Genomic DNA, 20,843 nt, shown 5'->3' on the forward strand with positions numbered 1-20,843 from the left:
ATGTGTTGTTTTGCTTCGAAAAACTGTGAAAACGGGGGCTCTTTTCCACGGGGAATAAGGTTTTTTTATTTTTATTTTTTTGGAAAAGCTTTCTCTTCCACTTTAATCGTGAAATTTATGATCATCCTCAAAGGGCATTCACTGCGGGATATTGGGAACAAAGTTATCATATTTTCCGCAATACGGTTTCAGAATTTAAGGTAGCACAACCAGACGAAGTTTAAAGCTACCAGTTCGGAGGACGCAAAATAGGAACGAACATGTTTGTAAAGGTGAAGGACAAATTGTTTTGCGTCAAAGATCCTGGGGCTTTCATATTGAGGCTCAGCGGGGACTGAACGAAGCAATGAATGACGTGAAAACCAATGGCGTTTGAACGGTAACAGACTAACATAAATTCCCAGATTTACGATGTGTGTGTGTGTGTGTGTGTGCGTGTGTGTGTGTGTGTGTCCTATGCCGTAAAGCGACTGAACAATATTTCTACATTCATAGTCATACACACAGAAAAAGAAACATAGAAGCTTATTAAAACTTACATTTGTTTTATTTTTGTTTTGTTTGGTTTTTGGTTTTTGACGTTGCTTTGTATCTTGCTTTACAGGTGGCAGCAGCAGCTGTGTGATTTGCTCAAAGCTGTTCAGACAAAGCGGAATCAGTATGATCAAGCTTCAAGAGCCTGCCAAATTCTTTTGCAACCATGGTAACATGAATCAGTCTTGTAGTTCACAATAGAAGAATATTATTAGATTTACTTTTTAAGCTGTGTACAGGTTGCCGAAGGTTTCCTGAAATGATTAATTGAAAACATCCTATGCTTGTTTTCTTTTTGTGAAGTTTTAAACCCTTCAATGTAATAGACCCTATGATGCCTATCGGTATTCCAAGCTCTCGTAATCTCTCGCAAACTTCAGAGCATAGCAAAGCATGTGGTACAGCGATCTCGTGCGAGCAGCACAAGCCAAGGTTCGAAGTTCTCGCGATGTTCAAAGCATAACAAAGAGCGTGTCTCGCGAGAGCTGCTCAGATACCGAAAAGGTCTATTACCTTTGCTAGAAATTAATGTACAAATAATCCACATGTGTTTGAAATCAAGTGAGTCAGAACATTTGTCATTTTCATTTTGTGTCAGAAACACTCGTTTGATTTCAATTTAAACAAAGCAGTTGGTAAACATGATCTTTTCTGGATACTTGAGACAGCCGATCTAAACTTGGCCAAAAAATTATTGCAACAAATTTCAAACCCGAATTAAAGAATTAATCCCCGTGTCTTTTCATTAAAACTTTATATACAATAGAAGAATGTTCACTTAACCTTCAGGATCACCTTTTGGATTAAATATTTCTTTTACAGGGATCACGTGACAGCCCCTCAAGTTAGGGTACCCTCAAAATCAACCAGACAAAAACGGAAGAGCCGAATGAAAAATCGACAAAAAAATCAGAATAGGCAAAACTTTGCAACTTTGACATACGAGAAGAAAGTCAAACCAATTATCTACCCTGAACAGATTGTTTTGTTTTGCTACCTTGCGTATTTCGCGTGCTACGAGATATGCTATTCCTACTGATTCAGGTGTCGATCGCAAGAGCGGTCAAAAACGGGACTTCTTGCATCATTTTTTAGGGGTATCATGACAAAAAAGGCTGCACTTTAGCAATGACTTCGTGGATTGCTTTGAAACTTTCAGAATATTTTATAGTCTGGCGAAGGTTATAAAACAGAATAAATGCCTACTTTTTTTCAGGCCCAAACAATCAGAACACAGAGGTGCTGGAGGAAAGAATGCTGAAAACAAGAATGGAAATGGTACGCATGGTTTCATTTATAATTATGTTTTAAATCTAACATCGTTACTGGACAACAACAGCGAACGCAGCCTCTTGACATCTTCGATGTATGTACTATTACTTGTATACTAGCAATTGTTAATCCAAATCAATCGCAATTAAGGTTTTGTCTACAGTGTTTTTGTTAATTCTTTGTGGTAGCAGTTGTTTTCATTGCCATTTTGATCGAGTAGTTATGCAACTATTTTATTATATATCGATTGGACATTGGATTTTCCTTCTTTGAGCCATGTGTCGATGTGACGTCAGAGGCCTACAAAACTTCATATTTGGGCGTTTCAGGTTGACCGAAACTTTAAAGGAACTACAAAACACACGTCATGTGTTTGATTGCATGTGTGTGTGCTGTTCAATGTCAAAACAACAACAAAGTCAGTACATGACATGTGTTTTGTAGTTCCTTTAAAGTTTCGGTCAACCTGAAACGCCCAAATATGAAGTTTTATGTGTTTGATTGCATGTGTGTGTGTGCTCGTTCAATCGCCAAAACAACAACAAAGTCATAGTACCTGAAAGGAATTCGATCAATACATAAATGTTATTTGCGTGTTTGACCAAAATATGACATTTTACACAGATCGAGACAGTCATTGTTCACCTCGACCGCTAGCGCGGTCTCGGAGAACAATGACTGTCTCGATCTGTGTAAAATGTCATATTTTGGTCAAACACGCAAATAACGTATATTATATCAGGTTCATTTCTTTCTGGCAGATCAGATAAAGAGACCCAGTTCTAAAGAAACTGATGATGGGACTTATTGTCACTATGTTGTTGTTGTTGTTGTTGTTGTTGTTGTTGTTGTTGTTGTTGTTGTTTGAGCTTTGCTGGAATTTTTGTAATGCTGTATGAGAACCAATTTTGTGCTATTTGCAGAGAAAAATAAGCTCCTTTGCATGCTGGTTATCATTATTTTGTACATTGTTTTATACCTCAAGTTTTATTTTAACAGCTCAGGAAAATCCTGCTGACCCACATGAAGACGCAGAATTGAAGTTCGTCAATGATGTGTTATCTAAAGCTCAGAAAACCAGAGTCAAGCTTTCCTCAAAGGTGTGTTATCTTTTAATATTTGTTGTGTCTTGTTTCACCATTGCTTTTGTGTGTGTGTGATTGTTATATGTCATCATCCTGATAGAAAAAGAAACTGACCATATGAAACTGTTTTAATTTTGACTCGTGGAAGTGTGCCATTAAATTGATGTATGTGTGTCTGTTCGTTCATTTGTTTGTTTGTTCGTTCATTTTTCTTCTTCTTTGTTCATGGGCTGAAACTCCCACGTTCACTGAGGTATTTGCATGAGTGGGTTTTAAGTGTATGACCGTTTTTACCCTCCATTTAGGCAGCACACGTCGATTTGGGGGGAAGCATGCTGGGTATTTTTATGTTTCTATAACCAGACGAACTCTGACATGGATTACAGGATCTTTTCCATGCGCACTTGGTCTTGTGCTTGCGGCCCGGGATTGGAACTCACGACCTTCCGATTAGGAAGCCGATGTCTTACCACTACACCACTGCACCCGTCGTTCTTCTTTCAAATTGCCCAAAACATTGCTTTTATTTAACACTTTTTACTCCACCTATGTTGACCAAGTTTGTTTGTAGCCGAGACCAGCTGTGCTGCAGCAGGTCACTCAGAATTGTAGTAACTGTGTAGTAACTGTGTATCAACACGCTGGAATGCAGGCGTTAGATCAACGTTACAGGAAGCGACTGAAGCTAACAGTCTGAGCGGATATATCCGTACCTGGTCAGATAAAGCCATATGAGTGGGTATGGATCTATCCATACCTGGGAGACACGGAGTTAAGCAGATATGCTGACTCAAGAACCTTGAATTTCGGAAAGCTGACAACATTGTTATGGCCATTACAGCACAGCACACTTGCTGAAGAAAATAAATTCTACCAACATCCCTGCTATTTTTGCCAGTAGTTCTGTAATTGAATAGTTGTCCTCCCACCAGAACCAAACCATTTACTTGCAGAAGTAAGCCCAAATATTCCCATTCATCACCACATGCTCGAAAGCAATATTTTATTGAAAATATAAGCTGAACAGGAACAAATCCTGTCTTTGTTTGCCAGATGTTTGTTGATTTCTCTTATTCTCTCTTTGAATACAGATACCAAAAGATGACTTGGGGATTACTGACGTTGAGCTTGCAACAGGCAAAGGCAAAAAGCAGCTGTGGGAAATCTGCAAGCCAGAAGACACACAGAAGCCCGAGAAAAAGCCTGATGCTGAGCTGAAAGATAATCTCAAAGCTGTACCTGTGATACAGGCAGCGGAGCCACTGCAGCAAAACAGTTGGACGGCCTGTTCGAGGAATTCGTCACACACGCAACACAAAAAGCCGCATGGGAGGCCAGGACCAAGCAAAGAGACTGTTAGACCAGGGTCTGCCAAAGGCTCAGGTACAGGAAATAAAGTTCACTCCACTTTATCAAGTGCTACAAAACCAACCCTTGTGACCGATTCTAACAGTATAGAAAGTGCAAGAAGCGTGCAGTCACAAACTCGGCCAAAAAGTGGACAGGGAAAAGTCAAGCCAGCACACATGACCGCTCCTTTCCAAACAAACCCAAACTTACATGCACCGAGGCGCCAGGGAAGGGGTACTGTTCCAGCAGCAAAGCAGCGACACCCCACCAAAAATCATATACATTCAGCAGTGGGTAGACACAAAAATAGTGTACAGGGTGGCAATGCACGGGGTCAGATGAAAGTGCTTCCTCCGATATTTCCAGAGATGTCTCAGTCTGTTTCTTCCAGTCCAGATGTGCATTTACAAGATTTCTGTGATACTCCTGTGTCTACAACGAATGAACACGCAGAAACGACGCCTTCAAACAATGAACATTATGGAAACAAAGATGATTCTTCTTCCTTCCAGCCATCTAGCAGAGAGCCACCAAGCACTGAAATGTCAAAACTGAACCTACTGAGTAACTCTGTGAACGGCGAGATTGGAAAGGAGAGTGGTGACACACGTTCAACACACTTGCAGGATCTTCACAAAACTACGGACAAGCAAGATGCTCAGCGATTTTCTTTGTTATCACAAGGGTATGTATATATATTGGAACCTCCCATTTGAGACCTCAACAAATCTGAGAAAATCAGGTCTTAAGAAAGAGGGAGTCTTAAAATGGAGGTAAATTAACGGAGGCTATGAACAGAAAATCTGAAAAAGCTAGGTCAAGGGAGGGAATCTCAAACAGGAGGGTCTTAAAAGGGGGGGTTCTTCTGTAGTTGCACAGTTGGGGGGCCCGGTAGCTCAGTTGGTAGAGCACTGGACTTGTGATCGGAAGGTCGCTGGTTCGAATTCGGGCCGGGACGGACACGGGTCAACTTTATGTGCAAACCCAGAGACGGAAGCCATGTCCCACCCCCGTGTCACCACAATGGCACGTAAAAGATCTTGGTCATTCTACCATAAGTGCAGATGGCTGATACCACCTAAACACGCATACATCAAAAGCCGTGAGGGCGTAAAACTCGAATCATATAACCCATATCATGTCCTTAAGAGGCGTAATATTTAGCCTGTAGGACAGTAAGCATTCTTAGTTGCTCAGTGCATCAGTGTTATGTTTTTTGGGAAAATTGGTTTCCTTGACAGTGGGAATGGCTGTGCAACGTTTTATAGTGTCTGAAGTTGCAGGATCTTGTTTTTTGGGGGTTCCGAAAGCCCCCCCTCCTTACCAGGCAAATGTACCTTTTTTGTAAGATCGAGGGACCCAAAATACCCCTTTCAAATGCAACATTTGAACAGCCCCTATCCCTACCTCATTTTTTAAGCCCCTCGATCCTTCTCATATACTAGGTCCAGCCCTGAGTTGTAACACATTCTCTACCAATGAAAAAGGAAAACTATTCTTTGTGTTGATAGATCATCATATGCATATCATTTGGTATGCACATTATGGCCATGTAAGATTCCATTTATATGTTTGTAGAATGTAGAATTATTTATTAGTGAGGCAAGTATCTTTTGAAAGCATACACCATAACTGTTTTGTCAGTCAGTAAGTTGTGTGATGGAGAGGGTCAGCTATTTTGTAATCGTTTTGAAAAGCTCATTCCAAGCTCATGCATGTATTAAAGGCACAGTAAGCCTCCCGTAAACCATCACAGATACTGTCAGGCTTTTACACACAGTACAAACACCCTTCCATTTGAACACTCAGCAAACGGGAACATCCTAGGTGCCCTCCGTAAAGAGCGAGCAATTTTAAAAGAATTTATTTTTGCGTTGTTTATCTTACCGCTGAGCCATCGTTAACCCGTGTGATCCAGTTTCCTTTTCCACAATGTAGTCGTCAGTTAGTAATTTGAATGTGACTCGATGTGAGTTTATCTGCAATAGCACGTTATTATGTACCTCTCACTATGCACGACAGAGGTGGTGTCCCTTGGCGTAAGAGACAAGTCGACGTGACAGGAGCTCTCTAAGTGTTTGCTTTACAACTCGCCAAGATGACCATTGTTGGACTACCAACACATGTGGAATCCATCCTAGCCACCCTTCTGTTGGACCACCTCGTTAAATCGTTCAGGAGTACACCATGTGGGTGCCTCTCTAGTGTCTTGCACTGAACGAACATCACTTGCTCTCGTAATGGACTTTCACTCACGTGTAGAGAATGATAGACAAGAGTTCACTGGCACAGACCGACGAATCACTTGATGCAACATGAAACTCTGGAAAACCATGTCTGTCGATTCACATTTCTCTTTATTTTCTATTCTTCTCTTCTCCTCACCAACCCAGCTCCCAGCCCGAAGGCCGGGAGGCCACACCAATAGTACAATGCAATCTACATCAGTATGTCTCCATGATAACACAGTACAAAAACAAGTATGTCCTCTCTGTCCGAGATAGTTCTCAGTTCTCTCCCAAAATCTCAAATGCTATCATGTACACAGGGATGGGTGGGGTCAAAGCCACCAATCAAGAGTTAGCTTAACAAAACTGACATCATATCTCATTGGTCAGTGGCATCTTAGGATCTATACCCTGTCAAAAGAAATGACACCCACTTGACAAAACGCCGAGTCCAAAGATACCCAGACAGGCTGGCGGCACATTACATAACGACCACCTGGGGCCCAAGGTAGGTTACCCGTCTCTATCTGGGAGAGCGGCTTGACGTCAAAGGAAAACGTATTATGTTCCCTAGTGGACACAGCCGACTGAGCGAGTTTACGACCTCCAGGTGTCTGAGCATATCAAAATTTAACTTAGAACAGATAATGACATTACACAAAACATAAAGTGATGGGCAAGACTTATACAAGACAGGAATGACATAAAAACATTATAACGAATTAGTAGCCAGTTTAGCACTTGGCTACATATGATTTAAGAATGTTTGTGTAACAAGCTGTCAATTTATTATTTAGATTTTAAAAGTTATGTCTAGCGCCAAAACGCACCACCCTAGTGGACACAGCCGACTGAGCGAGTTTACGACCTCCGGGTGTCTGAGCATATCAAAATTTAACTTAGAACAGATAATGACATTACACAAAACATAAAGCGATGGGTAAGACTTGACAGGAATGACATAAAAACATTATAACGAATTAGTAGCCAGTTTAGCACTTGGCTACATATGATTTAAGAATGTTTGTGTCAATTTATTATTTAGATTTTAAAAGTTAGGTCTAGCGCCAAAACGCACCACGGTCCGATTGTCTCTGAGCAATCGGCGCAAAATTAATTCTTTAACAAGAAGAGCAAACGCTCGATCGAGTCACTTTCGCAGTTCTGAATATTATATGAGGCATCAGATGGACAGGAAGAAATTGCTATTCACAACACAATGAGTCACGTTCACATAAAATTTGAGCCCGGTCACTTTTATAGTTTCCGAGAAAAGCCCAACGTTAAGTTGTGTGTTGCCGAACAGAAAAGGCTAGTTATCTCCCTTGTTTTTCTGATAACGTTCGTAAAAGGCTACAGATGTAAATACTTTGATGTAAAGAATAATCCTACAAAGTTTCAATCACATCCGATGAACTTTGTCAAAGATATAAAATGTCTAATTTTTCCTTTGACGCTGACCTGTGACCTTGAAAAAGGTCAAAGGTCAACGAAACCATCGTTAAAGTGTAGAGGTCATTGGAGGTCACGACTAAACAAAATATGAGCCCGATCGCTTTGATAGTTTCCGAGAAAAGTCCAACGTTAAGGTGGTGTCTACGGACGGCCGGACGGACGGCCGGCCGGACGGCCGGACAGACTAACACTGACCGATTACATAGAGTCACTTTTTCTCAAGTGACTCAAAAAGTTGCTCGCTCTTTACGTAGGGCACCTAGGATGTTCCCGTTTGGTGAGCGTTCAAATGGAAAGGTGTTTGTACTGTGTGTAAAAGCCTGACAGTATTAAGTCGCGTAAGGCGAAATAACAACATTTAGTCAAGCTGTCGAACTCACAGAATGAAACTGAACGCACTGCATTTTTTTACCAGGACCGCATACTCGTAGTTTCGTCAGTCCACCGTTCGTGGCAAAGGCAGTGAAATCGACAAGCCAGAATAGTGCGGTAATGGTCGCGCTGAGCAGGATAACACGCTTTTTCTGTATCTCTATTCTTTTTAGCGTACTGAGTTTGTTTTTAATCCAAACACATCATATCTATATGTTTTTGGAATCAGGGACCGACAAGGAATAAGATGAAATTGTTTCTAAATCGATTTCGGATAAATAATTTTAATCATAATTTTCATATTTTTAATATTCAGAGCTTGTTTGTAATCCAAATATAACATATGTATATGTTTTTGGAATCAGACAATGACAAAGAATAAGATGAAATTGTTATTGGATCGTTTAAAAAAAAAAATTTTAATGACAAGTTTCCGATTTTTAATGACCAAATTCATTAATTATATTTTAAGCCACCAAGCTGAAATGCAATACCAAAGTCCGGCCTTCGTCGAAGATTGCTTTGCCAAAATTTCAATCAATTTGATTAAAAAATGAGGGTGTGACAGTGCCGCCTCAAGTTTTACAAAGAGCCGGATATGACGTCATCAAAGGTATTTATCGAAAAAAATTTAAAAAAACGTCCGGGGATATCATTTCCAGGAACTCTCACGTCAAATTTCATAAAGATCGGTCCAGTAGTTTAGTCTGAATCGCTCTACACACACACACATGCAGACACCACGACCCTCGTCTCGATTCCCCCTCTATGTTAAAACATTTAGTCAAAACTTGACTTAAAATGTAAAAAGCACATAGTGTGGCAGAGAAGAAACTTTTCCAGGGTTTTTAGTGATGCATAAAATCTCAAGAAAGCACTTCTCACTCTTTTCTTTTTCAATGTGTTCTCTCTTTTTCAGTGCTAGCTTGACCATTCCAGCTAAAGTGCGGCGTGCCTTTGCCAAGAATCAGCAGCTCAAGAACAAGATGTTACAGAATGGTGAACAAAAGAAAACCAAGTCAAAGGGACACAACATGGGACAGGAATTTGCTGACAAATTACAACAGCTTGTAAGTTGCAAATGTCTTGCCTTAGGATTTACTTTGTACATGTGTGAGTTAGTAAGCTTGGATGCCAGCTTGTGCAGAATATTGATGTCGTTTGCACAAGAAAATGTCATCGTTGAACCTGATGGTCAACAAGCAGAACACAGCTTGTTCTTGTATAGAATTTCCTGATTTATGTTTAGTAAGACATCATGCAACACATCTTTGCCTCAATTATTTCTTTGGAAACGGCTTTGCTCGTCCTCAAAAAAAAAAAAAAAAAAAGACTGCATCTGTTGATGACTGCCAATTTTTATTTTGTCAAGTCAAGTCAAGTCAAGTTTTATTATTCCAATAAAACCCCGTGAGGATACATGGAAAATTAAAAAACACAGTAAAAACACATTTCATTCAACACCAAATAAAAGGAACTAAAACAAAAAGAAATCAGACTATGTACAGAAAAGGGAGTTGAGGGGTGAGGGAGAGCAAAAACAATACAAGAAACAATTCAACAATAATAATAATTAATAGTAATAATAATAATAATAATAATAATAATAATAATAATAAAACACTACAAGTGCAAAGTGATTACATACATTTCTTTACTATGGGAAATGGGGGGAAGGGGGAGGGGGGGTGGAGGGGGAGTTATCATCAGGACAAAAATACTATTACAAACAACACAAAACAGATATCGGAGTATAAAGCTAAAAGAGAATTAAATTTTACTCACTTCTCAAACAGTCCATGACAAGTGTCATGAACTTTGCGAGTTTTAGCAATAAACTCTTTTTTGTAGTGGAAAAAAGCTCTTTGAATTTAACTGAATTGGGGCGGGCATAATAATAGCACCGTAACAACTGTTTTCTATAATTGGTAAAAAAAGGACATACAAAAATATAATGGAACTCGTCCCCAAGGTCACCTGATGAACATTTGTGACAGATTCTGTCTTGTCTGGGAACACCAAGAGTCCTACCTTTTTGTATAGGCAATTTATGATTCAGTGTTCTAAATTTTAAAACAGCGTTTGCTAAATTAACCGGCAGGATAGACAAGTACTTTTCAAACTCAAAATTCTCTTTATACATTCTATAATTATAATAAAACTCATTGTTATTTATTTCTGAATGCCAGGTTTGGACAAATTGGTCTTGTAGCCTATTAAATAACATATTCTTACTCCGAATCACATTAGCATTGAGTCACCTGAGATGCTTATCACTGAAAAACGCTTACCCGGCTAAAATATTTTAAAGGGAAGCAACCCCATCACCAAAACGAAAGTGAAAGTAGCTTTGGTAATGGGCCAGCACACTGGGAGTTACCTCCCATACAGGTGTTTGCCACGTCACTTCCTCTAGGAACACGTGCCTACTGTCATACGACGTTTTCACCTCGGAGAGGACGGTCACTTTTAGAACGCTCTGTGGCTGGCCTTGTGTGTTTGAGTGACACCCGCCGGCCACGTTACCCAGCTTTTCTGCTCGCCTTGCCTATAGTTTGGTGAGCTCGTTCCCGTTTTTTGTTGGTTGTTTGCGCTGTTTTCGTTACTGTACGTTGTCCGTTTTTTGCGGACTTGTGTGTCAGTGACTTGCGTGTTAGCCATTTTGTTGTGTGAGTTAGTTAGCTAGCTCGTGTGACTTTGCTCGTAGCTCTGCGTGCCCCTTTCTGTGTTGGGCAAGTGTAGCTATAGTATTTTGTTGACGCGAAAGAGTGTGTGTTTACTGTGTTTTCAGTCGTTTAGACTTACGTTTCAGTAAATTTTTTCGCGTTGCCACGCGTTGTTGACTTGTGTGTCAGTTACTTGCGTGTTTCGTTTTTGTTGTGTGAGTTAGTTTACTAACTCGTGTGACTTTGTTTGTAGCTCTACGTGCCTCTGTTTTTGTTGGGCAAGTGTAGCTATTGTATTTCGTTGACGCGAAAGTGTGGGGGTTTACTGAGTTTTTCAGTCGTTTAGACTTACGTTTCAGTAAATTTTTTCGCGTTGCCACGCGTTGTTGACTTGTGTGTCAGTTACTTGCGTGTTTCGCCATTTTGTTGTGTGAGTTAGTTTACTAGCTTGTGTGACTTTGTTTGTAGCTCTACGTGCCTCTGTTTTTGTTGGGCAAGTGTAGCTATCGTATTTTGTTGACGCGAAAGTGTGTGTTTTTTACTGAGTTTTCAGTCGTTTAGACTTACGTTCAGTAAAATGTTTTCGTGTTGTTTACATGGATTTGACAGCATGTCTGATTCAGACAAGCGCTGTGGCAAGTCGGACCCCAAGGGGTATTTTAAGCCTAAGGCTTCTTCTTAAGCAGTTTTACTTGTACAGACCAAGAACGTAACACTTTGTTGTCTGTACCTATTTCGGCGCTTAGCGCTGTTACTACTTCTGCTATCTTTTGCGGCGCCTAGCGCTACTGTTACGTCTGCTCCGGTTCTCTACTACGGAGACTTCGTCCTCGTTGTTAGCACCTGTGCAGGGTGCGTTGGTTTCCTTTCTGTTTAAGACACTGGTTCCGGAAATCCGCAGCTTGGTGCAGGCAGAGTTCCAGCGTTCCGTCGCCAGTAGTTTGGCGTTTCCGGCATCTGGCAGTGACGTCCGGGCGTTGGCTTCCGTGTCTTTGCCTTCCATTTCCGGTTTGGAGCAGCGTCCTCCCTCTTCAGCTGCGGCTGGTAAGCAGAGCTGGTCCGATAGCCCTCGTGAGGCGCCTGGACGTTCTCTCTCGGGAGACAGCTCTTTCGCATCGGGTCACGACCGATACCATGCTGATCTTTCATTTCCGGCGATAACCTACGAGGCCCTGGATTTGATCGAACAGCGGCGGCAGTCGGTTTCGGCTGCCGCATTTCCGGCACTTGCCGGAAGTGATGATCCGTCCGCTCCGGCACGCTACGGCGGTCGCGGCAGGATGGAGTATTCACGGACTTCCGGTCCTTCCGGATCGCGAAGTCAACCAGTGCAGCCTTCGCTTCCGCATTGCGCGGTTCCGTCGGCTACACTACCGGCGAGTGCCGGAAGTGATGATCCGTCCACGCAGGCACGCTACGGCGGCTGCGGCAGGATGGAGTATTCACTGACTTCCGGTCCTTCCGGATCACGAAGTCAACCAGTGCAGCCTTCACTTCCGCATTGTGCGGTTCCGACAGCTACACTTCCGGTTTAGGCCGGACACGCTGCTTCCTCTTCTGGTGCTTCCTTCCGGATACCAGTGGGTGGATTCCAGCGTACGCCTTTCGGCCAGTTAGTGCCTAGGCTTGAGCAGGCATCACTCCACTCTGATGGGGGAGTGACGTCAGCTCATACAGCTCCGGCTTTTGCGGATGGTCGTCCTGCCTACCCTTTACCTTCACAAGGTTCTGGGCTGCAGGATGATGTTCGTGCACAGGCATTTCCGGTTTCCGGTTTGCCAGGGCATGCTTCTGCTTCCGGAACTGGTGTTTTTGGTTTCAGTGCAGCCTTCGCTTCCGCATTGCGCGGTTCTGTCGGCTACACTACCAGCACTCGCCGGAAGTGATGATCCGTCCACGCAGGCACGCTACGGCGGCTGCGGCAGTATGGAGTATTCACTGACTTCCGGTCCTTCCGGATCACGAAGTCAACCTGTGTAGCCTTCAATTCCGCATTGCGCGGTTTCGTCGGCTACACTTCCGGTTTCGGCCGGACAAGCTGCTTCCTCTTCTGGTGCTTCCTTCCGGATACCAGAGGGTGGATTCCAGCGTACGCCTTCCGGCCATTTAGTGCCTAGGCTTGAGCAGGCATCACTCCACTCGGATGGGGGAGTGACGTCAGCTCATCCAGCTCCGGTTTTTACGGATGGTCGTCCTGCCTACCCTTACCTTCACAAGGTTCTGGGTTGCAGGATGATGTTCGTGCACAGGCATTTCCGGTTTCCGGTTTGCCAGGGCATGCTTCTGCTTCCGGAACTGGTGGTTTTGGTCATGGTTCCATGTGTGACTATTCTGATGCTCCATCAGGGGTCAACGAGGAGTCTCGGGGCGTGTTTCCGTCGAAGCTCAAGTCTGTTCTTGACATCGCGGTGGAAGTAGCGTCTCGTTTTTTCCCCGAAGGGGTGGTGGCTGCGGACTCTTCCGCTCCTTTCGTTCCTTCGGCCATGGCGGACTTCCGGCCGGCACAGGAAGATGTTTCTTCCTTCCGGTTCGCCGAGTCTCCGTCAGTGGCTTACCAACTTTCGCATTCGCTGGTTCGTCCAGCACATGCGGGGAGTGGTATTCGGCCAGTGCCTGTTCCGTTACTGCTTCCTTTTGGTCCAGTTCCGGAATCAGCTCAGCAGTGGGTGGCGTCGGCTTCTCAAGCTTCTTCCTTTGTGCCTACGGGCAATAGGAAGCTTAGCTTGCCCACTCAGAGCCAGAGCTGGCTGGCGTCTTTTGCACTCCCTAGGGCTACCCTTCCGGTTCTCCGGGAATTGCTGCCTCTTCTGGCTAAACCGATCAAGCATGATCCGGTTCTGCCGGTTTCTGAGGCTTCCCTCCTCTCTGCTGAGGAGGTTGGACGTCGGCAGATCGAACTGTCCTCCGTTGCGGAGACTCTTGTTCGGACTCTGTCTCGGACATTGACCGATTCGCTGTTTCCTTTCACTCTCAGTGAAGAACAAAATGCGGACGATGTCTCTGCGCTTTTGACCGCCTTGGCCAAGGTCAATGAGGAACAATTGCGTCTTTCCTCCCTACAGTACACCCAAGCGGTCCTCTGTAGGAGGGATCTCTTCCTCTCGCAGTCCCAGTTCACGGAGCTGGCTACTAGGGAGACCTTGAGAGTCTCCCCGGTCTCAGAGGAATCTCGCTTCTGTTCTCTGGCAATGGTTGCCAGACAGAAGGACATTCAGTCGAACAAGGACAGTCAGTTCCTCGACTTCACTCTGCAGGGGGTGAAACAGTCTAAGCCTTCTAAACAAAAGCAGGCTCAGACATTGTCGAACCCCAAGCCAGCTCAGAAGCGGCAGGCTCTGCCGGTCTCTCGTGGCGGGAAGAAGAGGAAGGCTTCGGGGAGGGGGTGTGGCGGCTCTGGGAGTAAGCCACACCCCCAATGAAGCGCTCCCGATCTCACCCCCCTCCCGCCTTCCACCTTGGTGATGGCGGGAGGCCCCTCCCGTGCGCTTTCTCGTTGGATGTCGGTAGTAGACAGCCAATGGATTGTGGGAGTGGTGAGATCGGGCTTCCGCCTGCTCTGGCGGGAGGAAAAGGCGCCTCTTACCCGAGTGCCGCCGCGGTTCAAGCCCCTCTTCTCGCAGGAAGCACGTTCCGTCTTGCAGTCGGAGATTGCCTCCCTGGAGCAGAAGGGCGCGGTAGAGAGAGTTCGGGTCCATAGCTCCCTGGGATTTAAGGGCGTCTTTTCGCCGTTCCCAAAGCGTCAGGAGGATGGCGTCCCGTGTTGGATTTATCTCTCCTCAACACTTTCTTGAGTGAGATAAAAGTCAAGATGGAGACGCCAGCCTCTGTCCGAGACTCTCTCCGCCCAGGAGACTGGGTGACCTCGATCGATCTCACGGACGCATACTTTCATTCTTATGCATCCGGCCGACCGGAAATGGCTTTGTTTCCGGTGGGGAGATCAGATCTACCAGTTTCGCGCACTCCCTTTCGGGCTGTCCCTCGCACCATGGATTTTCACCATGGTGGTGAGACAGGTCTGTGCACTGGTGAGGTCCTAGGGTATCCGCCTGCGGGCTTATCTGGACGACTGATTCATCATGAACCAGTCCCAGAGCGGCTGTTCGCAAGATACCCTGATGGTTCTTCGAGAATCCAACTTGTTGGGGTTCTCGATCAACCGGGCAAGGTCGGAGCTGACCCCGTCACAGACATTCACTTATCTGGGGATGTCTTTCGACACGGTCGCGTGGACTGTCCAGCCTTCTCAGAGAAGGGTGGACAAGCTCCAAGCTCAGATTCGCTCCACTTTGCCTCTCCTGATGGCTTCCATCCGTCTGGACTTGGTGGCTCGCTCGCATAGAGCGTCCACCTTGTCAGTTTATGCTTCCCACTGGAAGGCATGGACTGCCTGGTGTTCAGCTACAGGGGTGAGTTCGGTGGCTCCGCGCTCTATTCAGGTCGCCAACCACCTCTCTTTCATGTCTTCGCAGGGCGCCTCAGGCTCCTCGTTGAGGTTCCGGCGCTTCGCTATCTCGGCGACTCTTAAGCAGATCGGTCGGTCTGTTCGAGTCGGGGGCGTTATAGCTGCAGTCATTAAAGGGGCTGCTCTTAAGGAAGCTAAAGCTCGTTTGCCCGCTCCCAAGTGGGACTTGTTTTTAATCCTGGAATTCCTACGTTCTGCGGATTTTGAGCCTTTGAGCGAGGCCATTCTGTTCAATGTCACTCGCAAAGCGCTGGTTCTTCTTTTGTTGGCAACGGCCCGACGGGGTAGCGAGGTCCACGCCCTGTCGGGTCAGCCTGGAGATATCTCCTTTGAGTCGGACGGTTCCGCATCTTTGCGTTTCCGGCCCGATTTCCTGGCCAAGAATCAGTCTCCGGGGCAGGCCTCTCCGCTGGTTAGAGTCAAGGCTCTGATCAGCGCGTTGGCCCCGGATGACCTTGATTCGGTCAATTGCCCTGTGAGGGCTCTTCGTCTGTACTTAGCCCGGACTCAGCCGTTTCGGTCTAGTTTTCAGAAGTTGCTGTTTATCTCGCCCTTTTCTAGGCGCGAGTAAGATTTGTCGTAGGTATCGTTGGCCCGGTGGGTGTCCTCGCTCATTAAGCAAGTTTATGAGTGGAGTTGCACAAAGAGGGGGGGGGGGGTCATGCCCTCCTTGCCACTTGACTCGGCCCGAGCCCATGAAATGAGGGCGTGGGCATCCTCTCTGGCAGTACTGCGCTCCAGATGTCTAGAGGAGGTGCTGACAACTGCGTTTTGGCGTTCTGAAGATGTTTTCTTAAACTTTTATCTTCGGGACGTCTCGGCTCTTCGACAGGATGGCTCCAGAGGCCTTCCAGCGCTCATAGCAGCAGGCCAGTTCCTGTCCAGAACTTGATGGTGAGTTTTGATTCATTTCTAGCCCACCGCCTTGTTGATGTTATCTGCTAATGTGATTCGGAGTAAGAATATGTTATTTAATGGAAAATTTCCTAGATAAATTTTCATTTAATTAATATACTTACCCGAATCACATACTGTATTCCCTCCCACCTGCCCCGCGTATGGTTTTAAGATTTTTAAAGCCGTATGAGAATAGGCACGTGTTCCTAGAGGAAGTGACGTGGCACACACCCGTATGGGAGGTAACTCCCGGTGTGCTGGCCCATTACCAAAGCTACTTTCACTTTCGTTTTGGTGATGGGTTGCTTCCCTTTAAAATTTTTAGCCGGGTAAGCGTTTTTCAGTGATAAGCATCTCAGGTGACTCAATGCTAATGTGATTCGGGTAAGTATATTAATTAAATGAAAATTTATCTAGGAAATTTTCCATTTTTCATCAGTGCTTTGAAAGTATTAAAATAACCACCATCCGTTACATTATCGCTAGTTTGATTGTGCCAAAAATCACTAAAGCCTAACTCATTTAGAACACCATGGACAGAAAGCAGAAATTTTGACTTGTATACACCAGATTCATACATTTTAAACAAAAAACGATATGTCACACAAGAAAGTTTGTCAGAATCATTAGAAAATGCAAGTTTGTACCAAAAATTCAACATACGACATTTCGCTTGAATACTTACAGGGAACTGACCTAATTCACCCAAAACCATGTTTGTTGGTGTTGATTTGCCAACTTTCAAAATCATCTTAAAAAATCGTATCTGTAATTTGTTAGCTAAATCAGACATGTAAGGGCACCATACTTCAGAACCGTAAAGTAAAATAGGGGCCACAGTTTTTTCAAAGAGGTCAATTTGGACATCAAGAGGCAAAAACAGTTTTCTAGTTTTACGTAATAAAGCAAACATGGCCTTGGCGGCACGGTCATACAAATTCTTGTGTGCAACAGTAAATTTACCATTGTAGCTAAATTTAATACCCAGGTATTGAAAATCATACACAATATCAAGTTTCCGACCATTGAATGTAAATGTCGGAACTTTTCTTACTTTCCCTCTTGAGAAAATCATTACTTTTGTTTTAGTTACATTCAATTTCAAAAACCAATCTTTACAATATCTGTCCATAAATATCTAGAGCGATCTACAAGGATTCTGGCGATTCAGCAAAAATAACCGTATCGTCAGCATACAACAAAATGAACAACCCATACAAAACGTTAATATCACTATTGTTAACAATTGTTTTTGGGTGGAAACGAACAAAAAGCACTGGTAATGGTATGACCGTATGACTATGTAGACATGTGAATTTTCCTTTCTATGCAGCTACTGTGTGCTTTCTTTGTTCCTGCTTGCTTTCCTAAAGTTGGTTTGCATTTGTTTGCAGTTTGACACCGAAGAAGAGGTTGTGTACAGACAACAGACGTTGGAGTGTCTGTACATGCACCAAAGACTCGCCGACGTCTTGAAGCAACTTGATCTTGACGGTGTGACAGGTAGCCCCACATATTTATTTTCCTTCTGTCTTTTCTTTGGTTTGTAACATTTAGTAAAGTTATGAATAATTGTTTTCAGACAGACCGGGAAACGAGAAGAGGGTGGTGGTGTATGTGTGCTTGTGTTTAGAGCAATTCCGATAAAAATGCTGAAAAGATCATGAAACTTTGCATGTAAATTCTACCAGATGATATCCCAGACATGGTTTGTTTTTTTAACATATTTTCGATAAATGTTTCGATGATGTGAAATCCGTTTTTGGCAAAAGTGTCGGCGTCATCAAGTTCTTCAAGCAGTTGATCTGGTCATGTTCAATTTTTGTGATCTGCAGATGCGTTTGTTTCAGAGTTGTCTAGTCCGTATGATGTTCTGAGGGCCAAAGCGCTGACAGAGTTTGTACTGTCATCATTTTCCATGTATGCTGAGGATGCCAACATGCTCAGCAAAGGTGAGAGCATGCCTTTGCAGGCTAAAAGCAACAGTTGTACCTCCTTAATTTGCTGGTTAGTTTGAGAAATTCCAGATACAGTTTTTGGTGAAGCAAAATGTTCTTTCTCTTTTTTCCCCTGTTTGAGGGTGGCTTTCCTCAAAATTAGAAGTCATTTTTTTTTTTTTTTTTACAGCTGTAGATTTCTACAGTCCTTCTTTATGATGCTAATTGTTAAATGTGTATGGATTTTTACTTTTACCCAAGTGTTTCTTACCAGAAAAGTGCAATGTATGGACACTTCAGATTCATAATTATGCGCTGTCTTGTCTTTCAGTGCAGTTTTCTGCAACACCTCCAGTAGCAGAGCCGACAAACAGTTTGGCAAGACATGGTCGGCACTTGTTACGTCAGTATGGTGAGCAAACTTAACATTTTTTATGGCAGTCTTGTAGTTAGGTAGAACTAGAAGTCCAGATGATGTTTTAGTAGTAGCTCCGTCTTGTGTTTTTCTGGGCTGTAAATGAATTTCATCCCTTCAAAACAATGACATGAGTGAAACTGATCCAAAATAAAAATAAGGAAAGTCAGGCCGGGGGGGTGCAGGAAGAAAACACAAATTTAGCCTTTCAGGGGTATGAGGAGGCCTCTCCTGGTATCTCAAACACACACATTTCTTGGGCTTCTTGCATACAAAACGAGGAACACCGTCTCATGGGTGGGAGTCAAACATTTTGCGGAAAAGTTCCACCCATGCAATGAGTCATAATACATATTGGAAAACATGCATAACCAGATATCACCGTTGCAGTGTCAGTGAATAGTCAGCTCCAATGTTTCAGTTTAAAAAAAAAAAGAAAATTGGTAAGATGGGAGCGCACACTGTACATTATGCACATTGGAGCTGATTTTTCACCAGGACCGCTTGCTTCAACTAATTCAGTAGCACTATTTTGACTTATTGTTTTAATGGGACACCACATTAAACAGCCGATTTAAAAAAAAAAAACCAGGATTTCTGGAAAAGGTATAATTAACAGTTATATGGCCTGGGCAGTCGACCAACAGAATGCTGTTACTGATAGTGAACAAGGTAATTTCAAATTAAGTGTGATGGAATTTGAATAGACTGTGCAATTATCATTTTATATCCACAATGTAGATAAACTTCTCTATTCCTATTTTGTTTGTAAGACACAAGAGAGACTGTGGACAGTTTAGAACCATAGAAATTGAAGAATACAATTAAAGATCAAATGTACTGATTTTTGTCATTTGAACTTTTGATTTTATTGTTTCTTAGCCATATAAAACATTAACAAGAAAAAGCTGAATAATGCGACTGTACCATTGTTCACAGATTTTCTTGTGATGGACATCACTTTTAATTTGCAGGTGAGAATCATTGCCCAACAGAAAGCACAATGCCATACACCACTGTAAAAGAACTGCACAAGTACAGGGAATCGACACTTCAACTCCAGATATTACAGTGTCAAGAGCATCTACTACAGGTGCTTGCCACAGATGTTCTACCCTGGCTGCAGAAGTCAGACCCTCAGCATGAGTAAGTTCGCTCAATGATTTTTCATCAAGGCCCTTATCAACAGCAGTTCTAGCAACTCTTTTTTCGTCCCATGCATGCGAAAGTGAGGATGTACAAAGTGTGTGAAGGTATCTCAGGCCTGTAAAATGAAAGTTAGTCGAACCTGCCTTTATCATGACCACTCCATAGGATCCCCAATCAGTAATTGTGTCTCTGTATTATTTACCCGTCCATAGATGTTCTACCCTGGCTGCAGAAGATAGACCCTAAGCATGAGTAAGTTTGCTCAACTTTTTTTTTATTAAGGCCCTTATCAACATCAGTTCTAGAATGTTGCAATAAAATTGTGTGAAGGTATCTCAGGCCTATGAAGGGAGGTAAAATGAGAGTACAGTCGAACCTTCCTTCATGATGACCTCTCTAAAGGATCCCGATCAGTAGTGTGAATTTTCTTGTAGAGGTTCCTCTGGTGGTTGTTTGACAGGTTTGACTGTATTTCTGAGTTACTTCTTCCTACCCGTTATAATATTTGTTCTTTTTTTTCCCCAGAGATTTTTGTGCAGTGTACAGAGGAATCTTCTCTTTGCTGGTTGCAGACGGAAATTACCTTCCTGTGCTCATCCAAGACTCCCAGTAGTCAAATTGTCTTTGTATATTTAACTGCATGAATAAGAGGGAAAATGTCATATTTATCAATAAATTGGAGAAAGTTGATTGTGGCTGCTTTCTGTTTGGTTGTGGCAAGACTTCTGTCTCTCTTCAATTGGCACCTACATTTCGAGTCTGGCCGTTATGTGCAATTATTCTGCTTACATGTACATAATTATGTTGAATTTATCATTACCCTCAGCAGTTATATAAGGCTTTCTGCACAATATCGCTGTCTTTCTGTACTATTACCCAGATGCACTATTTGTCTCATAGATGATAACCCCAGTTGGAAGATAACGGATATTGCCAAAAATATCTCATGTACTGTGCATTCCTTGACAGCAAGGCAAGAATGAAACACACCTGTAGTATTGCTAGGAACACCTCATAT

At 43.4% G+C, this 20,843-nt stretch overlaps 1 protein-coding gene across 2 annotated transcripts; it reads left to right on the forward strand.

Annotated features, from left to right (window-relative positions):
* Nucleotides 1–254: 254 nt before the first annotated feature.
* On the forward strand, nucleotides 255–20,515 carry LOC138959953 (uncharacterized). 2 transcript variants are annotated; one of them, XM_070331639.1, is made up of 11 exons: nucleotides 256–379; nucleotides 605–703; nucleotides 1,751–1,812; nucleotides 2,806–2,906; nucleotides 3,983–4,926; nucleotides 9,216–9,366; nucleotides 17,719–17,827; nucleotides 18,175–18,276; nucleotides 18,593–18,673; nucleotides 19,651–19,822; nucleotides 20,351–20,515. In XM_070331639.1, exons 1-11 carry the CDS (start codon nucleotides 366–368, stop codon nucleotides 20,436–20,438), a joined length of 1,923 nt encoding a protein of 640 aa, XP_070187740.1. In that variant the 5' UTR covers nucleotides 256–365; the 3' UTR covers nucleotides 20,439–20,515. The 2 variants fall into 2 exon arrangements, with proteins under 2 accessions (XP_070187741.1, XP_070187740.1); XM_070331640.1 differs by lacking the exon at nucleotides 20,351–20,515 and having other exon boundaries at nucleotides 255–379; nucleotides 18,598–18,673; nucleotides 19,651–19,791.
* The last annotated feature ends 328 nt before the right edge of the window (nucleotides 20,516–20,843 follow it).

Source organism: Littorina saxatilis, linkage group LG2, assembly GCF_037325665.1.
Source record: "Littorina saxatilis isolate snail1 linkage group LG2, US_GU_Lsax_2.0, whole genome shotgun sequence".
Lineage (NCBI taxonomy): Eukaryota > Metazoa > Mollusca > Gastropoda > Littorinimorpha > Littorinidae > Littorina > Littorina saxatilis.